Consider the following 17,513-nt stretch of genomic DNA (forward strand, 5'->3'; position numbering starts at 1 on the left):
AGGTGCAGAGGGTCAGCCTCCACCCATCCTGCCGACCCCATCCCAGCTTCACTTCCCATCTGGTGCCCCCTGCAGGGCCCACCCCGGAAGAGGCCCAGCCTGCAGAGACACCTGTGGGTGATGCGGACCCCAGCGTGAGTATCAGCATAGCCCACCTGGCTTCCCCGTTGCAATGCTGCAACAGGGGCCCCAGGTCAGGGCAGGAGTGTGTGGCCTGCCCGATGGTCTCAGAAATGCAAGAAGCATAAATGAAGAACCTCTGTGTTATCAAAATTGAGCAAACACTTAGAAAGTAAGACTTTCATATAAAATCTGGATTTCTAGCTTCTCTTGAAAGATCTTTTTTTAAAATTTTTATTATTTTTTAATTTTTTGGCTACGTTGAGTCTTCCGTTGCTGTGCGCAGGCTTTCTCTAGTTGCGGCAAGCGGGGGCTACTCTTCGTTGTGGTACAAGGGCTTCTCATTGCAGTGGCTTCTCTTGTTGTGGAGCACGGGCTCTAGGCACCTGGGCTTCAGTAGTTGTGGCTCGCGGGCTCTAGAGCGCAGGCTCAGTAGTTGTGGCACACGGGCTTAGTTGCTCCGCGGCATGTGGGATCTTCCCAGACCAGGGGCTCGAACCCGTGTCCCCTGCATTGGCAGGCGGATTCTTAACCACTGTGCCACCAGGGAAGCCCCTCTTGAAAGCTCTTGACCGTTCTGGGCCCACCTTCCCAGGAGCAGCAGCTGCTACCTGCTGTCCCATGTGCTAACGCTCAGCTCACCCCATGTTACCTCCTGCCCATCAGCGATTGCGTCCCCACCCCACATCCCACGGTGGGGCTTCCTGCCTACCCCAGTGTCCCAAAGTGATGACCCCGGCATCCCCTCTCTCTTTGGCTGACCACCCGCCTGACGGGGCTGCTGGCTGACCGGAGCTTCTCCCCCAGGAGGGCTTCTCCTCCCCTCCCAGCTTGCTGACCTCGCCCTCCACGCCCTCCAGCCTGGGGCCCTCGCTCTCCAGCACCAGCGGCATCAGCACCAGTCCCAGCCAGAGGTCCCTGCAAAGCCTGCTGGGTAAGTGCCTCAGCGCGGGGCTAACGCCCTACCACGGGAGCCCTGTCCACCCCCACCCCAGCCACCCTCCTCTGCACCCCGGTCCTGCCTCCCCCCACAGTCCCGCCTCCCCTCCTGGAGGAGTCACTTCCTTGCGGGATGAAGAGAGTCTCACCTGTAAGAGGGTGGCCTAAACGTTCCGAGATCCCTCGAGTCTCATTCTGGGCGAGTTGTGTTGGCTGGACTGGCAGAGACCTGGGCACACAGCCTGCACGGTCCTATGCTGAGGGGAGCAGGCAGCCCGGACTCCGGACTGGCCCGGGTCCTCCTGCGGGACAGTGTGGGGCAGGCAGGGCACCCTCACCTCACGTGGCTCCGTGTCCCTGCTGCCCGCCAGGCCCCAGTTCCAAGTTCCGGCACGCTCAGGGCACCGTCCTGCACCGAGACAGCCACATCACCAACCTCAAGGGGCTCAACCTCACCACGCCTGGCGAGAGCGACGGCTTCTGTGCCAACCGGCAGCGTGTGGCCATGCCCCTGCTCAGCAGTGGTGGGCAGGTGGCCGTGCTCGAGGTGAGGGGCCCCACCCTGCTGCGCTGTCCCCATGTCCCTGCAGGATGCTGAGGTGCCCACACCAGCTCACATTCTCTAAGCACAAACCAAGTGCCCAGCATCCCATGCGGTGTGTGTGGGGTGCTACTCTTATCCCCATTTTACAGATGAAAGCAGTGAGGCACAGAGATGCCTGGTCACACGCTGTGTAAGTGGTGGAGCTGGGAATTGAACCCAGGCCACCTGAGCCCCAAGCCTGAGCTCTTTCCACCACTCCGTGCTGCCTCCCTCACTTTCTGGGGGCCTCATGGTTGGCACTTGGGGCTCAGAGTGCAAGGTGTCTGAGGCAGAGAGCTTGGGCCACCTGGTGGTGCATCATCAGCTGCAGAGGGTGTGGGCCCAGGCACGCTGCTTGCCCTGCAGCCCTGGGGACCGGACTCTCCTGCATATTACTGATGGGCCTCGGGATGGGGGCACCTCCCACAGCTGCGGAAGCCCGGCCGTCTGCCCGACACAGCACTGCCCACGCTGCAGAATGGGGCAGCTGTGACCGATCTGGCCTGGGACCCCTTTGATCCCCACCACCTCGCTGTGGGTAAGGAGGCTGGGCACTGGGCTTGAGGGAGGGTCCCAGGGTCCTCAATGGGAACAGAGAAGGGGGGCCTTGGGTCAGCAGTGATGAGCCTGTGCTCTCCACAGCTGGGGAGGATGCCAGGATCCGGCTGTGGCGGGTGCCCCCAGAAGGCCTTGAGGAGGTGCTCACCATGCCCGAGGCCGTGCTCACAGGTCAGGGGGGCCTGGGTGGGGGCCGGGGGGTGGGCGGTGGCTCCTGAGGGGCTCAGCGTCACCCCATGCCTCGCCTCCAGGCCACACGGAGAAGATCTATTCTCTGCGCTTCCACCCGCTGGCAGCTGACACGCTGGCCTCCTCTTCCTACGACCTTACCATTCGGATCTGGGACCTTAAGGCTGGAGCAGAGCGGCTGAGGCTGCAGGGCCACCGGGATCAGGTAGGACAGCTTTGGGGGCAGGCGCCCAGCCACAGGGCAAGAGGCTGCTTCTCATGTCCCCACCTGCCCCCAGATCTTTGGCCTGGCCTGGAGTCCTGATGGGCGGCAGCTGGCCACTGTCTGCAAGGATGGGCACTTGCGGATCTACGAGCCCCGGGGTAGCCCTGAGCCCCTGCAGGTGAGCAGGAGGGGCTGGGGGCGGCCCTCAGACCTGGCGGGGGTCCCAGCTGGGCCTCATGTACTATATCCCAACAGGAAGGCCCAGGGCCTGAGGGGGCCCGTGGAGCCCGCATTGTCTGGGTGTGTGATGGTCACTGTCTCCTGGTGTCTGGCTTTGACAGGTGAGAACTCTGGGACCACTATTCCCATCCCCAGACTTCAGCAGCCACCTGTGCCCCCTCCCCCAGATACACATACACCTGTCAGGCATGCAGAAGCTGTCCCCAACTCTCATTTATTGGACAGATGGATGGATGGATGGATAGATGGATGGGTGCATGGGTGGATTGATGGGAGGGAAGGAGATGGGGAGGAACGAATCAACTAGGGGCCCAGGGGGCTGAAAGCCATCCCTGCTGCAGAGCCCATACCTTGTGGGGATCAGACAAAGCACACAAAACACAGAACCAAGCCTCCTGGAGAGGTCCAAGGGATGGGCATTTGGTGCTCTGGAGGAAGGATCAGGGAGGGCCTCCTAAGAGAAGTATCATCTGAACTGGGTCACAAAGGGGCTGGTAAACACAGACCCGGAGGAGAGGGCATTCACCTCTGGGTGGAGTGGCCCAGAAGGTGACCAGCCTGGCTGGAGCAAAGGGCCTGGAACAGAATGTGGGGAGAAAAGTCCAGACTTAGTAGCCACAGTGGCCATGGGACAGGAGTGTGCTGAGGAGGGGCAGAGGGGGCAGAGGTCTGGGAGGAGGCGGGGCGGCAGGTTAGAAAGCTATTGTATTAGGCCAGGCCAGTGGTTCTGAGGCTGGTTTAGGAAGGAGGATGGGCAGAGGCCTCTCCTCCCACCCCGAGGCCCTCAGGCCTCCAGCCCCACAAGATCGGGGGCCTTGCTGGAGTCCTTGCCATGCCCCAGGCCCCTCCAGCTCTGAGGACCTGATTCTGCCCCCCTGCAGCCGAAGTGAGCGCCAGCTACTCCTGTACTCGGCTGAGGCCCTGGCCAGTGGCCCCTTGGCAGTGCTGGGGCTGGATGTGGCTCCCTCGACCCTGCTGCCCAGCTATGACCCAGATACCCGCCTGGTGTTGCTCACGGGCAAGGTGGGCTGGGGTGCACAGGCGGGGGCTTTGGGCAGGTGAGAGGAGGTGGGGGGAAAGGCAGCTAATGCTGGCCACCTCACTGTTGCCATTCCCCCAGGGCGACACCCGTGTGTTCCTGTATGAGCTGCTCCCCGAGGCCCCCTTCTTCCTGGAGTGCAACAGCTTCACATCACCTGACCCCCACAAGGTGAGCCCTCGCACACGCACACACTCCCTGGTCCTCCTTCCGTGGGTGGGACCATGGGCTACCCGCCCTCTCGTGGCCATGTGCAGGACTGCAGGGGCCTGTGGGGCCCTTGAGTCACCGGGCCGGGCGGGGTGTGCCCAGCAGCCTCGGGAACTGGTTTGGTTTTTTTGTGTTTTTTTTTAAACTTATTTATTTTTGGCTGTGTTGGGTCTTCGTTTCTGGGCGTGGGCTTTCTCTAGTTGCGGCAAGCGGAGGCCACTCTTCATCGTGGAGCGCGGGGCTCTCACTGTCGCGGCCTCTCTTGTTGCGGAGCACAAGCTCCAGACGCGCAGGCTCAGTAGTTGTGGCACACGGGCCTAGTTGCTCCGTGGCATGTGGGATCTTCCCAGACCAGGGCTCGAGCCTGTGTCCCCTGCATTGGCAGGCAGATTCTCAACTACTGCGCCACCAGGGAAGCCCGGGAACTGGTTTTTAAACTCAACCATTGTTAAAAATTAAAATATGTAAGTTTAAGTTTTATGAACCCACAAATAAGTTACAGTAAAGACCAAGGCAATAGATACTTAATTTATCACTTCCTAATTATTTTACTTGACTTCACTATTATTTGTACTGTTGAGGTTATTTACATCTGTGGGCCCTGTCTGGCAGAAATACTGTATCATGGGCTGCTATTGCACATCCCTTCCCAAATCTGCATTCACCAGGTCATGTTAGTAGTGTGAAATTGATATGGTGGGAGTTTTCACACCATGGAAATAGGCAAATGCTACAAACCCGGGCATTTTCCCTCCAGAGAGCTAGTTGTTAAATATCACACCACTCTCCAGGGATAGGCCTTGGTCCTGATGGTCCTAAGTGAGGGGGCCCAGGTGCTCAGTGTGAGCTCTGGACTCCAGCCCCAGCTCAACTCCCCTGCCGCCCCAGGGCTTCATTCTCCTGCCCAAGACCGAGTGTGACGTGCGGGAGGTGGAGTTTGCCCGATGCCTGCGACTTCGCCAGACCTCCCTGGAGCCTGTCACCTTCCGGCTGCCCCGAGTCAGGGTGAGGTTGGGGGCCCAGCATGCCAATGCCCAGCACCCCCTGCCTGGCCCCTGTCAGAGGCTTTGGGGCCTGACTGGTCTTGTCACCACACTGCCCCACTCACTGCTCTTTGGGGCACCTGTTCCCCTTACTCTGCTGATGTTCTGAAACTTGCAGAAACCTCAGATTGGGGTCCTGGGTCTTGCCATGCCCCCCTCCCAATGGATGCCTGTGTGCCCTAGACCTCTGGTCAGTACCTCAGGGCAGCCCCTTCCTCCCTCCCTGCAGAAAGAATTCTTCCAGGATGACGTGTTCCCAGACACGGCTGTGAGCTGGGAGCCGGTGCTCAGCGCTGAGGCCTGGCTGGGAGGCGCTAACGGGCAGCCCCGGCTTCTTAGCCTGCAGCCCCCTGACATGACCCCAGGTAGGATGAGGGACTGGGCTGGGGGGGCAGGTAGGAAGCAGGAGAGTGGGTGGGGGTTGGAGAAAGGGGCAGAAGGCCCAAGTCCGAACCGCCATCCCTGCTGGCAATCAGAAACCTCTAGTGCTCCCAGAGATGGGGTGGTTGCTCTTCGGACTTGGTCTCTGAGCCCCTGGAGGGCAGGGCCCGGGGTCTGTGTTTCCATCACAAGCCCTCCACCCCCAACACACATGCGCACGTGCACACAGCCTGGTGCCGAGGGCAGGCCTTGTGAAACGAAGCGCCACCTCTGGACTCTCTGCCATGGAATCCCCTAGGGGCTGGTACCAAGCAGTTAGGCCAGGAGGCCCCACCAAAGGGGCTCTCTGCTGCCTGATGCTTGTTGCTGTCCCACCCCAGTGAGCCAGGCCCCCCGTGAAGGCCTTGCCCGGCGGGCCCCATCCTCAGCACTCTACCTGGAAGAGAAGTCGGATCAGCAGAAGAAGGAAGAGGTAGGCATGGAAGAGGGCTGGCCGCTGGGGTCACAGGGTCCTGGCTGCTCCTGGTGACTGCCCTTCAGTTCTCTAGTCCAACCCAGGTTGGGCGAGGAGCGAGTGTCACCCACTTGTCAGTTGGACAGGGAAGACCTTCCAAAGCCCTAAAGCTGACTGCTGCCGCCCCCAGGGCACAGGGCTCAGGAAGCCAGGGAAGGTTGGAAAGAGGCCCCACTCTAGCCTGGCCCAACCCAACCAGACCCAAGTGCGCTGGGGACCCTGGTGCATATTTGAGCGTCTGAGGCTATATGTGGAGACAGCTGCCCTGTGACTCTTACGTTCCGTGTTACAGTCTGTCTGTCTCTGGCTCCCCCATCTCTGTCAAGGTATCTTTTTCAATGAAAACCATCAACTTTGTCAGGGCTCTAATGAAAATGATTCTCCCACAACTTTGAACCTTGGGGTTCCAGCCTTGGGATCTGACATTCTTGGGGTCAGAAGCCCTGTTCCCTTCCCACCTCTTCTCCCGTCCCCTCTCCCAGCTGCTGAGTGCCATGGTGGCAAAGCTGGGGAACCGGGTGGACCCGCTCCCACAGGACTCCTTCGAAGGTGTGGATGAGGACGAGTGGGTGAGTGGACGAGTGGGCCCTGCTGCCTGTCCCATCTCTCCCCGACTCACGCCTGCCGCATGTGCCACCCCCCTCCCCCAGGCCCTCTCAACTCCCTCCCACTTCTTGGTTTATCTCTCCAGGACTAGCCTGCCCACCAGCCACCTCTAGCCTCACCTGCCACTGCCGCCTCCTTGAACCAGCTGGTGCCCCTGCACACCTCACGTCTCACCCTCAAACTGGAAGCCACCTCTTGGCCGGGGCACACCTCACCCCAGAAGGCCTGGCTTCCTTTGGATCTTGGGCATTTCCGTAGCCTCTGGGTCCTGCTGCAACCCCCATGGATTGTTCGCATCTCTGCATTTTCTGGGACCAGCTGCTTCTCCTCAGCTGCCTGCTAGCATGTGGAGCCAGGGGCATGGGGGTGGGGTGGGCGCGAGGGCTCAGTGGCATGTCCCTGGGCAGCCGCTGGGCTCCCTGTCCCCTCTACTCTGACCTGGGCTGGTCCCAGCTTGGGCTGGCTTCGCCCAGCACCTTCAATTATCACATGCCGTCCTATCTTGCCTGCTGCTCCAGTTCTGGTCAAGGGCCTAGGGGGCTGGCCCCCCACCAGGCCGTTTGGAGCAGCACCAGCCTCAGGGGCCTGGGACCAGTAGCCTTGCTCCCCAAACTTGAAGCCAGGAGGAATGGGCATCACTGAGCTGATAGCCCAATGAAGGGGGTGTGAGCCCCGCAGGGACTAGCCTACATGTACCCTGGATGTTTTTAGCAATTAAACTTTTCTAAGCTGGCCACCTCTCGTGCCGCTGTGGTCTCTGGCTGGCTAGAAGGGGAAGGGGACAGGAGTATGGGTGAGGTCGGGTTGGCCCTGGGCTCCCACTTGTCCCAGGCCTGACTCTGCTCCTGCTGGGAATTCATTCATTCATCCAACACGCTAGTATCTGGCAGGGCTCTGGATGGCAGCTCCTGTAATGAACGGGAGAGACATGGCTTCTCAAGGCACTTAGTACTTAGTCTTAGTAGGCCGGGGTGAGCCGGACCATGTGCAAGTTCACAAATAGACAGTGCAAGGAGGGCTGTGAAGTAGATAAACTACGTGAAAGGGAGCCACGGGGAGACTGTGGTCAGGGTCTGAGAAGCGACGTTTAAGCTGAGAGCTAAGACCTGAAGGCCACAAAGGCATGGAGAGAGCCCTGGGAAGAACGTTTCAGACAAAAGGAAGGGCAGCCAGGGTGCTGAGAGAATAAAGAATTTGGAGAGTTGGAGGAAAGGAAAGAAGGGTAGTGGTCCAGAACATAGTAGGAGGCAGCCCGACTCTCATTGACTCAACAAACGTTTGTTGAGTGTCTTCCATGTGCCAGCCACTCTTCCAGGTGCTGATGCCCAAGAGTGGAGGAAAGAGATCAAAGTCCTGCCCTCCAGGAATCCACATTCTAGTGGGAGGGAACAGATAATAAACATAAAGATGAATGAATGGTATAATTTGATAGAATGTGGTAAGAGCTTCAGAAAAAAATAGGGATCAAGAATAGAGGTTTATGGGTCTTCCCTGGTGGTCCAGTGGTTGACTCCAGGCTTCCACTGCAGGGGGCACTGGTTTGACCCCTGGTGGGGAAAATAAGATCCTGCGTGTCACATGACGTGGACAAAAAAAAAAAAAAAAAAAGGTTTAAACCAAATACAAGGGCCTTCCCTGGTGGCGCAGTGGTTAAGAATCTGCCTGACAATGCAGGGGACATGGATTCGAGCCCTGGTCTGGGAAGATCTCACATGTGTGGAGCAACAAAGCTCATGTGCCACAACTGCTGAGCCTGTGCTCTGGAGCCCATGCTCTGCAACAAGAGAAGCCACCGCAGTGAGAAGCCTGTGCACCGCAACGAAGAATAGCCCCTGCTCATCGCAACTAGAGAAAGCCCGTGCCCAGCAACGAAGGCCCAACGTAGCCAAAAAAAAAAAAAAGGGACACAAAAGGCCGCATGTAGTATGATTCCATTTCTACGAAACATCCAGAAGAGACATCCATAGAAGAGGAGGCAGATTAGTGGTCACGAGGGGCTGGGGGAGGGGGAAATTGTCAGTGACTGCTCATGGGTATGGAGTTGCTAAGGCTGGGCTGAAAATGTTTTGGAACTAATGGTGATGGTTGCGCAATTCCGTGAACATACTAAAAAGAACTGAATTGTGCATTGCAGAAGGCCAAATTGTGTGGTGTATGAATTCTCTCTCAATAAAGCCTGTATTAGAAAAGCAAAGGAATGGAGGACAAGTTGCAGCGATGGTAGGGCATCAAGGTGGCCACTGAGAAGGTGACATTGGAACAAAGACTTCTAGGAGGAGGGAGACGAGCCCTCCTTTCCAGACAGGGAACCTGGAATGAAACCTACTTTGAAGTTTCCTGTTTTCCTAAATATTTGTGAGAATTTGACGTCTTACTCATTGTTTATGAGGTGTATGTTTATTGCATGTCTTTTAGTCCCAAATATTTTGGCAAAATGGAGGGAAGAAATAGCACCCCCCCCCCCGTTTGACCGGTGTTGTTCTGTTGCTCCTAGCGCCCCAGGATAAGCAGGAGGGCCAGAGGGTCCTGAAACCGCCCATCAGTAGCCTCCGGTGGTCGCCGGAACGCCGGAGGCTGGGGCAGGCCCCGCCCCGACTCCGCCCACGGGCCATAGGTCTCCGCCCACGCCCGCCCTTTCAGAAGCAACGCGCATGCCTAGCGCACGCGCTCTTCGCAGCTTCCCTTGACCTTTGACCCGCCGGCCGCCCTTGAGCCGGGGCCGAGGGGCCGGGAAGCCGGAGCCCGTGCCCTAGAAGCACAGTGGCCGCCATGGTGAGGCATGAGGAGGGGAGGGGAAGGGAGGCAGTTTCGGGGCCGGGGCTGGGAGCTCCGGCTGGACTGCGGGCGCCGCGCGCCACCTGCGTTCCCGGCGGGGAGCGGGGACTGGGGTGTCGCAGCCGGGGGTTACTGAGGCGGGCGCTGTCGACCTCGGGGCCAGGGAGAGCCTTCTGGCTGGAAGGCAGGGCGGGTCTGGCGTGCCGGGAAATACCGAGCAGATGCGATCGCCGTGTGCGCCAGCCACGTGCCGGCAGCCCAAGGTGGAGGTAAGTCCGGCCCGCGAGCCTCTGCTCGGTCCCCGAGCTAGTTGATGGTGTCGCCCTATTATCGTCCCCATTTGAAAGCTGGTGAAACGGGCTCCGGGACTTTCACGAGGAAGTGGCAGAACTGGGACTTGAACCAGACCCTGCAACACCGAAAACTGAGCGTTTCTGCGGTACCATTGGCACCCAGAGCCAGCCCACAGATCTGGGCCACACTGGCTACGTCAGGTCACCTGGGGACCTTTAAAAGTACAGGGTCCTGAGCTCTATCCCCGGATAGAGGATTGTTGAGTGATTGAGGCAGTGGGTTTGGGGAACCACTTCTTAACTGATAGTGTTAAGGATAAGGTAAGAGCTTACAAGCGCCAGGCCCTGAGCTGAGGCTTATGTAGATTCCCATTTAATTCTAAAGAAGTCGGTGCTCTCATTGTCCCCATTTTACAGATAAAGAATCTGAAACTCAGGGCGTCTGACTCTTCCAGGGTCACTCATCCCAGTTTTGAGCCCAGCTCCTCTGTGTCCTAAGACTACACACTTAGCACCACATTGGTCCTGCCTTGTAATAGTCACTGCCGTTTTCTGAGGACCCCGCCCCCCACCCCAGCTGAGTCCTTCACACACATTCCTGCATGTGGCTCTGGAGGAGTTGGTACCTTAAAGGAGAAAGCAGGCGAGTCCGTAAAATAGGACAATATTAATAGGAAAAGAAAGACAGTGATATGGGAGGGTAGAAATGGGAGGAGCCTGGAAAGATTTCACCCAGGGGAATGGGGGTGACATGAGCTAAGTCATAAAAATATATATATATAAATTTGTTTATTTTATTTATTTTTGGCTGCGTTGGGTCTTCGTTGCTGCTCGGGGCTTTCTCTAGTTGCAGAGAGCAGGGGCTACTCTTTGCTGCGGTGCGCGGACTTCTCATTGCAGTGGCTTCCCTTGTTGCGGAGCACAGGCTCTAGGTGCGCGGGCTTCAGTAATTGTGGCACAAAGGCTCAGTAGTTGTGGCTCGCGGACTCTAGAGCACAGGCTCAGCAGTTGTGGTGCACGGGCTTAGCTGCTCCGCGGCATGTGGGATATGTGGGATCTTCCAGGACCAGGGCTTGAACGCGTGTCCCCTGCATTGGCAGGTGGATTCTTAACCACTGCGCCACTAGGGAAGCCTGACATGAGCTAAGTCGTGAAGGATGTTGGGATTAGACTGTATTGGAGTAGGAGAGAGGATGTTCAATGGGTTAATGGGTATGGAGTTTGGGGGGATGGATAATGAAAATGTTATACAGCTCTATGAATATCCTAAAAAGTGCTGAATTGTGCACGTGAAAAGAGTGACCTGTGTGGTGTATGAACTCAGAGTAAAGAAGGAGGGGAGCCGATCCTGGAGTAGATGGTGTGGCTGCAGTACGTGATGTGGAGAGTGATGAGCGGAGAGAAAACTAGAGAAGTCATTTGTAGCCAGAGCTGGGGATGCCAGGCTGGGGGTAGACTGAATTGGCTGGCAGTGGCAGCAGAGGTAGGGTATTGTGTGCGTGATTTGGGAGGATGGCCAGAACCCTCCTTCAGCAGAGGGAGTGGGAGGCATTTGGAAGCCCTGTCAAGTGTCACATTCATTCAAATATGTATCGGGCACCTGCTGTGCTAGCCACAGCCCAGGCCCTGGACATATCACGGCAGATGTGAGAGTTGTGGTCCTGACCTCCCTCCTGCCTAGTTGTGATGCCAGCAGCTGTTTGCAGGGGCCCTGGGTGAAGAGAGCCCCCTTTCTATCTCCATGCGTCCTTGAGAAGAGGGTGAGTCAGTGGCTGTCTCTACCCACCAGCCCAAGGAACTGTGCCTTGAAGGGAACTTTGCACATCCGTCTGTCCAAAGCCAGGTTGCCTTCTTGATGCAGTTCACACAGGACAAACCACATTCCTTAGGGCTTCCCAACCCCCCACGCTGCCTGTGGTCCTTTGCCCCAGCTGCAGGGCTTTGGTCCCACATTGTGCCACGTTGCTCTCCAGGCAGGAAAGCATATGTGCCATCTGCAGTGTCCCAGGCATGGAGTCTCATGGCTCTGACCTCTGCTCCTTGACCATCAGCTTGGCCTGAGTTGGATGCTGTGTTGGCCAGTTGCTCTTGCCCTGGGTCTTCAGGCCTGAGCATCAGTCAGTGGATTATGGGGTGTTTTAGGGCTTTCTGGGAGAGGCCTCAGCCAGTAACTGTCTTCATCCCCTGTGGTAGCTGCAGCTGGCACAGCTGTGCTCCCCATGAATCCTCAGCTGTGAGCACAGCTGACCCACCTGGCACTTGGTAGGTGTCTGGGTATTGAGTAGGTAGCTGAGAAGCTTGGCTGCACCTCTGATCTCTAGATCATTCAGCACCAAGCAGGATCTGGTCTGGAAGCAGAGGCAGCTGTTGAGCTACTCTGGACCTGCCACTGTCAGGTGTCCACTTTTTACATGCCTTGCCTTCTGAGGGCCTTAGCCCTCCTATAAGGGGGGTATTATTCTCCCCATTTTGCAGATAAGAAAACTGAGGTTCAGAGAGGTTGAGTGATTGCCAGGGCCACACAGGTGGCAAGAAGCAAAGCGGGGACCCAGGTTATGTCAGCCTGACTAAAGCAGCTTTCTCACTTCTCTTCCACGCTGCTTCCAGCTCCCTGGGAATGTAACCCAGCATTTTGCAGCTTTCTCCCCTGAGGAATCAGAGGATCTATCAAATGAGCTGCTGTGTTGGGCGGAGTTTTGTTACTCTCCAGTGCCTGGCCAGTGTCAGGTTTTGGGAAACAAAGAGTAGTAATAAATGAAAATCAACATTTATTGAGCACCTACTATATTATCAGGGTCTGAGCCAGGCACTTTATAAGCATTATCTCATTTAATCCCCATGACAGCCCTGTTGTTGGCCACAATAGGAGAGGAAGCTGAGGCTCAGGGAGACTGGGAACTTATCCAGGGCACCCAGCTGTCATTTGCACACAGGTGATCCCAGAGCTTGTCTGTGTAACCTCCACATCACTGCCTCCCCCGGGAGATGCCTCCCGCAGGAACCTTGGTAGCTGTGGTGGGTGGACCAGGCAGCTCCCTTGGATGGCTGGGGTAGCCTCTGAAACTTTGCAGGAAGCCCAGCCTGCCCTGCAGCTATGGAGCTCTGGCAGCAGGAACCATGGGCAGGGGGTGGTGGGGGAGCTGCCCAGTTAGAGCCTCAGCTCTTAACGTTCATTATTTAGCAACAGTCACCACCTGGGCAGAGAAGTAAACACCTGAGTACGAGACAGTGCAGGCAGTGGGGTGGGGCTGCTGTCAGGTGTGGCAGCAGAAGGAGGTGTGGTCGGAGGCCTGGTGGGAATTCCTGGCCAAGGGAACACTCGGAATCACCTGCTGGCCTGTCAGCCTCTCAGTCCCTCAGACAGGACCAGCTGTCCATCTCAGAGCCTCCTGCCCGACTTGGGAGAGGCTTTAGGCAAGCGGCGGTTGGGGGAGAAGCCAGGTGAGACTTTCCCATCTGAAGCAGATCCTCCTTAGTCTATTCACCACAGTGCAGCGCCTGCAGCCCTGCCCCTCCCTCTGATCACTGGAGTCTTCATGGTGTGAAATACGGGGCTTATGAAATTTCCACCCACTTGTGAAATCCAAACCCACTTCCCATTTATCAATCCCCGCTAATGGCCCGGAACCGCATCCCACCCCACCCATTAGGGAGGCCAGCAAGGCCAGTTCTGGAGTCGGGGGTTCCACTGGAATCTAACAAGCCCCTCTTCGGCCTCTGGGTTGGGTCCTGATCCTTGTCATGTTGTTCAGTCGCCCTCCCTGCAGACCCCGGGATTCTGTGTGAGGTGGGCAGCCTGGGGATAGCTGATAGCACTGGCTATGGGTTTTCTGCCCATCTTCCCCCAGGTATTAGTTGTGTGTCCTCATGTTGGTCACTAAACCCCTCTGTGTTTCAGCGTCTTGAGTTGTTGGGATTAGATGGCACAATAGATAGAATGTGTTTGTCACAGTGCTCAGCACCCTGGCTAAGTCCATTCTTGGTTGTTGGAAACCACTTGGATGTGCCACGTGAGCAGTGGTGACCTGCCGCGAGCATTCCCCGGGTGTCCTCCACGCACCCACGTTTGTACCATCTCACACACACACATGCTGTCTGCTTGTAATCCTTGGTCACAGTAAGATCTGTATGTTTCCCATCTCACCCGCCTGCCTCATCTTACCTCCTACTATTTTACAAGACCTCTGGGCTCTTGGCTGCTCCCAGGCATCCCCTATACTTTCTCCCAGTTGGGCTCACCCTGGTCCCCCTGCCTAGAAAGCCCCCATTTTCCCATCGAGATTCTACTTGCCAGAAGTGCCGTTGCCTCCCAGAGTCTCCCTGTCCTTCCTGAGGTGTCCCTCCGGTGCCTTTCCACGCCTCTGGTCATGCTTGATGAGAGGCCCCACTTGTCTCCGTGGTGCATTGGCCCACCTGGTCTTGGGGTAGAAGACGCTCGCACTGTGCTGCAGTGGAGGGTTTCCCACAGGGCCGGGTCCTGGGTATCTTTGTGGTCCCGGTGGTGACTCAGGCAGGGTTTGAGTGAAGGAGTGAGCCGGTGGAGGAACAGGGGTTGGCCTGCTCTCCCTCAACACTTGGTCCCTGCTGTGTTTGTCTAAATGCCCACTTAGTGGGCTTTGCTCCTTGAAAGTGGAGGGTATTTTGGTCTTCTGTTGTGTTGATTGGAACTGACTTGAATAGTATGGGGACAATTAGAATGGCACTGCATTTCCCCACCCGTAAAGGTTGGATCAGCCAAGTACAAGAAGCAGCCTGTCGTGGCAGAGTGAATGGAGGGTCTGGGACCGGCCCTGAGTTCTGGTTCCCAGGCCACTTTGCCTTGGCTCCTGTCCGCCTCTTCCAAAGGACGAGGGAGAGTCCCATCTGCCTCTGGGGACTCTCTTGGGTTCCCCCCGCTCCCCCGGGCCTGCTGTCCCATGAGCACCCGAAGCCACCCAAAGCAGAAGCTTTTTATCAGGGTGCTTTGGAGGAAGTGGTCTGTGGCTGCTGCTCTGAGCTTCCTTACCTCAGCAATCCAGAAGTCTTGTCGCACAGCCACCACTTCCAGGGTCCATCACTGGGGGCTCTGAGAATGCAGCCTGCTAATAGGTGCCTGCTTTGCTCACAGGCCAAGTACCTGGCCCAGATCATTGTGATGGGCGTGCAGGTGGTGGGCAGGGCCTTTGCCCGGGCCCTGCAGCAGGAGTTTGCAGGTAAGCTTGGGCCTCTGTCTCCTTGGGCTGGGCGATCCTGCCTGGCTCAGATTTTTCCCGTAGCTCTGGGCCCCTCCCTCGCACTGGGCCAATTGTGAATGCAAGGGCCCTCTGTGGGGTGGGGTTCTGGCAGCTCAGGTAGCCTGGGGCACTTCCCTTTGGGGGGCAGAGCTATTAGATCTTGGGACAATCCTATAAAAGGGAGACCTGATGGGCGTGAGCATCCGGCCAGAAATGGGCACACTGGCCCTCCTGGCCGCCTGTTTTTGTAAATAAAGTTTTATTGGAACAGCCATACCTCTGGCTGTTTTCGAGGCAGAGTCCAGTAATTGCAACACAGACTAATTGGCCTGCAGAACCTAAAATACTTATTCTCTGACCCTTTAAGAAAAAGTGTACTGGCTCCTGAATCTAGAGGCATTGAAAGGGAAGAAGTCACCCGAGGCAGCCTGCTTTGGTGGCCTAGGTAACCGTAGGGCAGAGCCATGCTGCCTGCCCCTGCTTGCAGCTTCACTCTGTTCCCCATAGTAACCTAAACTCCCCAACTTGCGATGCACCCAGGAGGTAGAGGCCAGGGGAGAAAAGAGGGACAGGGTCATCTCATGGTCTAGGTTGGGGACCTGATGCCAGGTTTGACCAGCCCCTGCCCCTGTCCTCACTTTACTACCCCCCACCCCAAAAAAATCCACTCCTGGAGAAGAGATGCCCTCTGGCCCGGCTTGTCTCCTCCCCCACGCCACCTGGCAGCGGTGAGCTGCCCACGTGGAAGGCCCGGAGGAGCTCCTGGCTGCTGAGGGCCAAGTGCTCACCCGTGTGTCCCCACAGCCAGCCGGGCAGCAGCTGACGCCCGGGGGCGCGCGGGACACCAGTCTGCAGCCGCCTCCAACCTCTCCGGCCTCAGCCTCCAGGAGGCACAGCAGATTCTCAACGTCTCTAAGCTGAGCCCTGAGGAGATCCAGAAGGTGAGGCCACCAGGCCAGCTCCGAGACAAGCAGACCAGAAGTGGGGATGGGCGGCAGGCCACCAGCGTTGGGAGGGGGGACGGGGGCAGCAGAAACGGGCAGGAGTGGGGGCTCTGGCTGCGGCCAGCTGGGATTCAAAGAAGCCACTGTCACTTGTCAGTGTTTAGGCCACAGGCAGCAGTGGCAGAGGCGTGGGCCTCCCTCAGTGGGCACCTGTCCGCTTCTCTGCCCCTCAACGGCTCCGGGTGCCATAGCGCGGCGGAGGGGGCGAGCCCTTTCGCTTTCCTTTTTGTCATTTCCTAGCTTCCCCTGCCTCTGTAACCCAGGGACCCTCACCGTCTCCCCTCCTCTGCAGAACTACGAACACCTATTCAAGGTGAACGACAAATCCGTGGGTGGCTCCTTCTACCTGCAGTCAAAGGTGAGTGCTGGGAGGAGGGCAGGCCGCGGGGCCGCTTCTCACTGGGTCTCCCTCATTTCCAGGCAGTTCAGAGCTTGGCAGGAGAAAGGTCCCGGGGGCGCAGGGAGCCCCCTGAACTGCCAGCCCCTCAGTGCTGCCAGCTCCATGTGGCCCAGCCAGTGGGACTGTGTTGGCCTGGGCCCTGTGTTACCCTGGACAGTGGTGCCCCCAGCAGCCGAGGCTTTGAAGGGCCAGGACTGCGAGCTGGTGGAGTGCTGGAATCAGCTCTCAGCTCCCAGACTCAGTCAGTGCGTCCCCAGGCCCCTCTGTTTATATTCCGCTCAGGCTGTTACCTCTGACCTGCCCACTGCTCTCCAGGAAGCTGGAGCTGGACCCGAGGAGGGAAGGGGCCATCCTGCCTAACTTTTTGTGACTCCCTCCCCAGGTGGTGCGAGCGAAGGAGCGCCTTGAGGAGGAACTCAGAATCCAGGCCCAGGAGGACAGAGAGCGAGAGCAGCCGCCCAAAACGTGACCACTCGGTGCCTCACGCCCCGCCCACCCACCTCTAATTTATAGCTCGGTAATAAATGTCTTTTCCGCATTTCTTGAGTGCGCACGTCCAGATTCCAGAAGGCAGGCTGCTCTTCCCACCAGCCGTGGGGCTGTGCGTGCAGGGGAGGGGAAGCAGTGGCATCTGCCTGCCCGTTATTGGGCCTTTGACACCCAGCGGGGCCAGTGTGGGCAAGGTTGGCTAGAAGCCAGCCAGCCTGGCCCTGCTCGTCTAAGGAAGCTGGCCGCGTTCTGTCAAGTACTGGACACAGCCACTCCTGCTGTCGCAGTCCCAATGCCAGGCCCTCCCTCGGCATCACGGCCCTCAGGTCTGCCCCGCCCACTCTGCTGGTGGATGGAGCTCAGGCCCCCGGGCTCTGTCACAGGCCGCCTCTCCCTGACCTGGGTTGGGCTCTAACACCTCAGTAATCTGGGGGGAAAGCTCCAGGGTGCGGCCGGGAAAGAGGAGCTTTTGCCAGCCTCTCATTGCACCGAGGCCAGGGAGCCGGGCTTCCCCAGAGCTAAGGCACTCAACAAAGTCATGGCAGGCAGTGGCACATGAGGACCTGAACCTGCGATGTGTTGTCCAGAACCTTCCGTCTCAGCACCCTCCCCTGCTGCCCTTCCCTTCTGGCTCCCAGCAGCAGATAGAGAGGTTGTGGCCCCCACAGGGTTGGGAAAAAACCCCAGAACAGGGTCTCAGCACTGCAGTCTG

General features: G+C 57.8%; 1 protein-coding gene across 7 annotated transcripts in view; it reads left to right on the forward strand.

Annotated features, from left to right (window-relative positions):
- The window catches only part of LOC308629115 (mitochondrial import inner membrane translocase subunit TIM16), a 67,085-nt gene extending 50,214 nt beyond the window's left edge, over positions 1 to 16,871 (forward strand). For 2 of the 7 annotated variants that reach the window (XM_081256622.1, XM_081256623.1), the window contains exons 14-31: positions 3 to 134; positions 928 to 1,054; positions 1,431 to 1,606; positions 2,072 to 2,180; positions 2,285 to 2,371; positions 2,452 to 2,594; positions 2,668 to 2,772; positions 2,850 to 2,935; positions 3,716 to 3,857; positions 3,955 to 4,044; positions 4,972 to 5,088; positions 5,356 to 5,491; positions 5,888 to 5,979; positions 6,504 to 6,590; positions 14,803 to 14,887; positions 15,713 to 15,849; positions 16,205 to 16,270; positions 16,695 to 16,871. In XM_081256622.1, the coding sequence (XP_081112748.1) occupies positions 3 to 134; positions 928 to 1,054; positions 1,431 to 1,606; positions 2,072 to 2,180; positions 2,285 to 2,371; positions 2,452 to 2,594; positions 2,668 to 2,772; positions 2,850 to 2,935; positions 3,716 to 3,857; positions 3,955 to 4,044; positions 4,972 to 5,088; positions 5,356 to 5,491; positions 5,888 to 5,979; positions 6,504 to 6,590; positions 14,803 to 14,887; positions 15,713 to 15,849; positions 16,205 to 16,270; positions 16,695 to 16,781 (2,004 nt within the window). In that variant the 3' untranslated portion in view covers positions 16,782 to 16,871. Of the gene's footprint in view, positions 1 to 2; positions 135 to 927; positions 1,055 to 1,430; positions 1,607 to 2,071; positions 2,181 to 2,284; positions 2,372 to 2,451; positions 2,595 to 2,667; positions 2,773 to 2,849; positions 2,936 to 3,715; positions 3,858 to 3,954; positions 4,045 to 4,971; positions 5,089 to 5,355; positions 5,492 to 5,887; positions 5,980 to 6,503; positions 6,591 to 6,712; positions 7,014 to 9,296; positions 9,400 to 9,451; positions 9,672 to 14,802; positions 14,888 to 15,712; positions 15,850 to 16,152; positions 16,271 to 16,694 lie in introns of those variants that run through there. The other 5 variants (XM_081256624.1, XM_081256625.1, XM_081256626.1 and 2 more) reach the window with 5 other exon arrangements.
- Positions 16,872 to 17,513: the final 642 nt, after the last annotated feature.

Source organism: Mesoplodon bidens (genome assembly GCF_964165515.1).
Source record: "Mesoplodon bidens genome assembly, chromosome: 15".
In the NCBI taxonomy this organism is placed as follows: Eukaryota; Metazoa; Chordata; class Mammalia; order Artiodactyla; family Ziphiidae; genus Mesoplodon; species Mesoplodon bidens.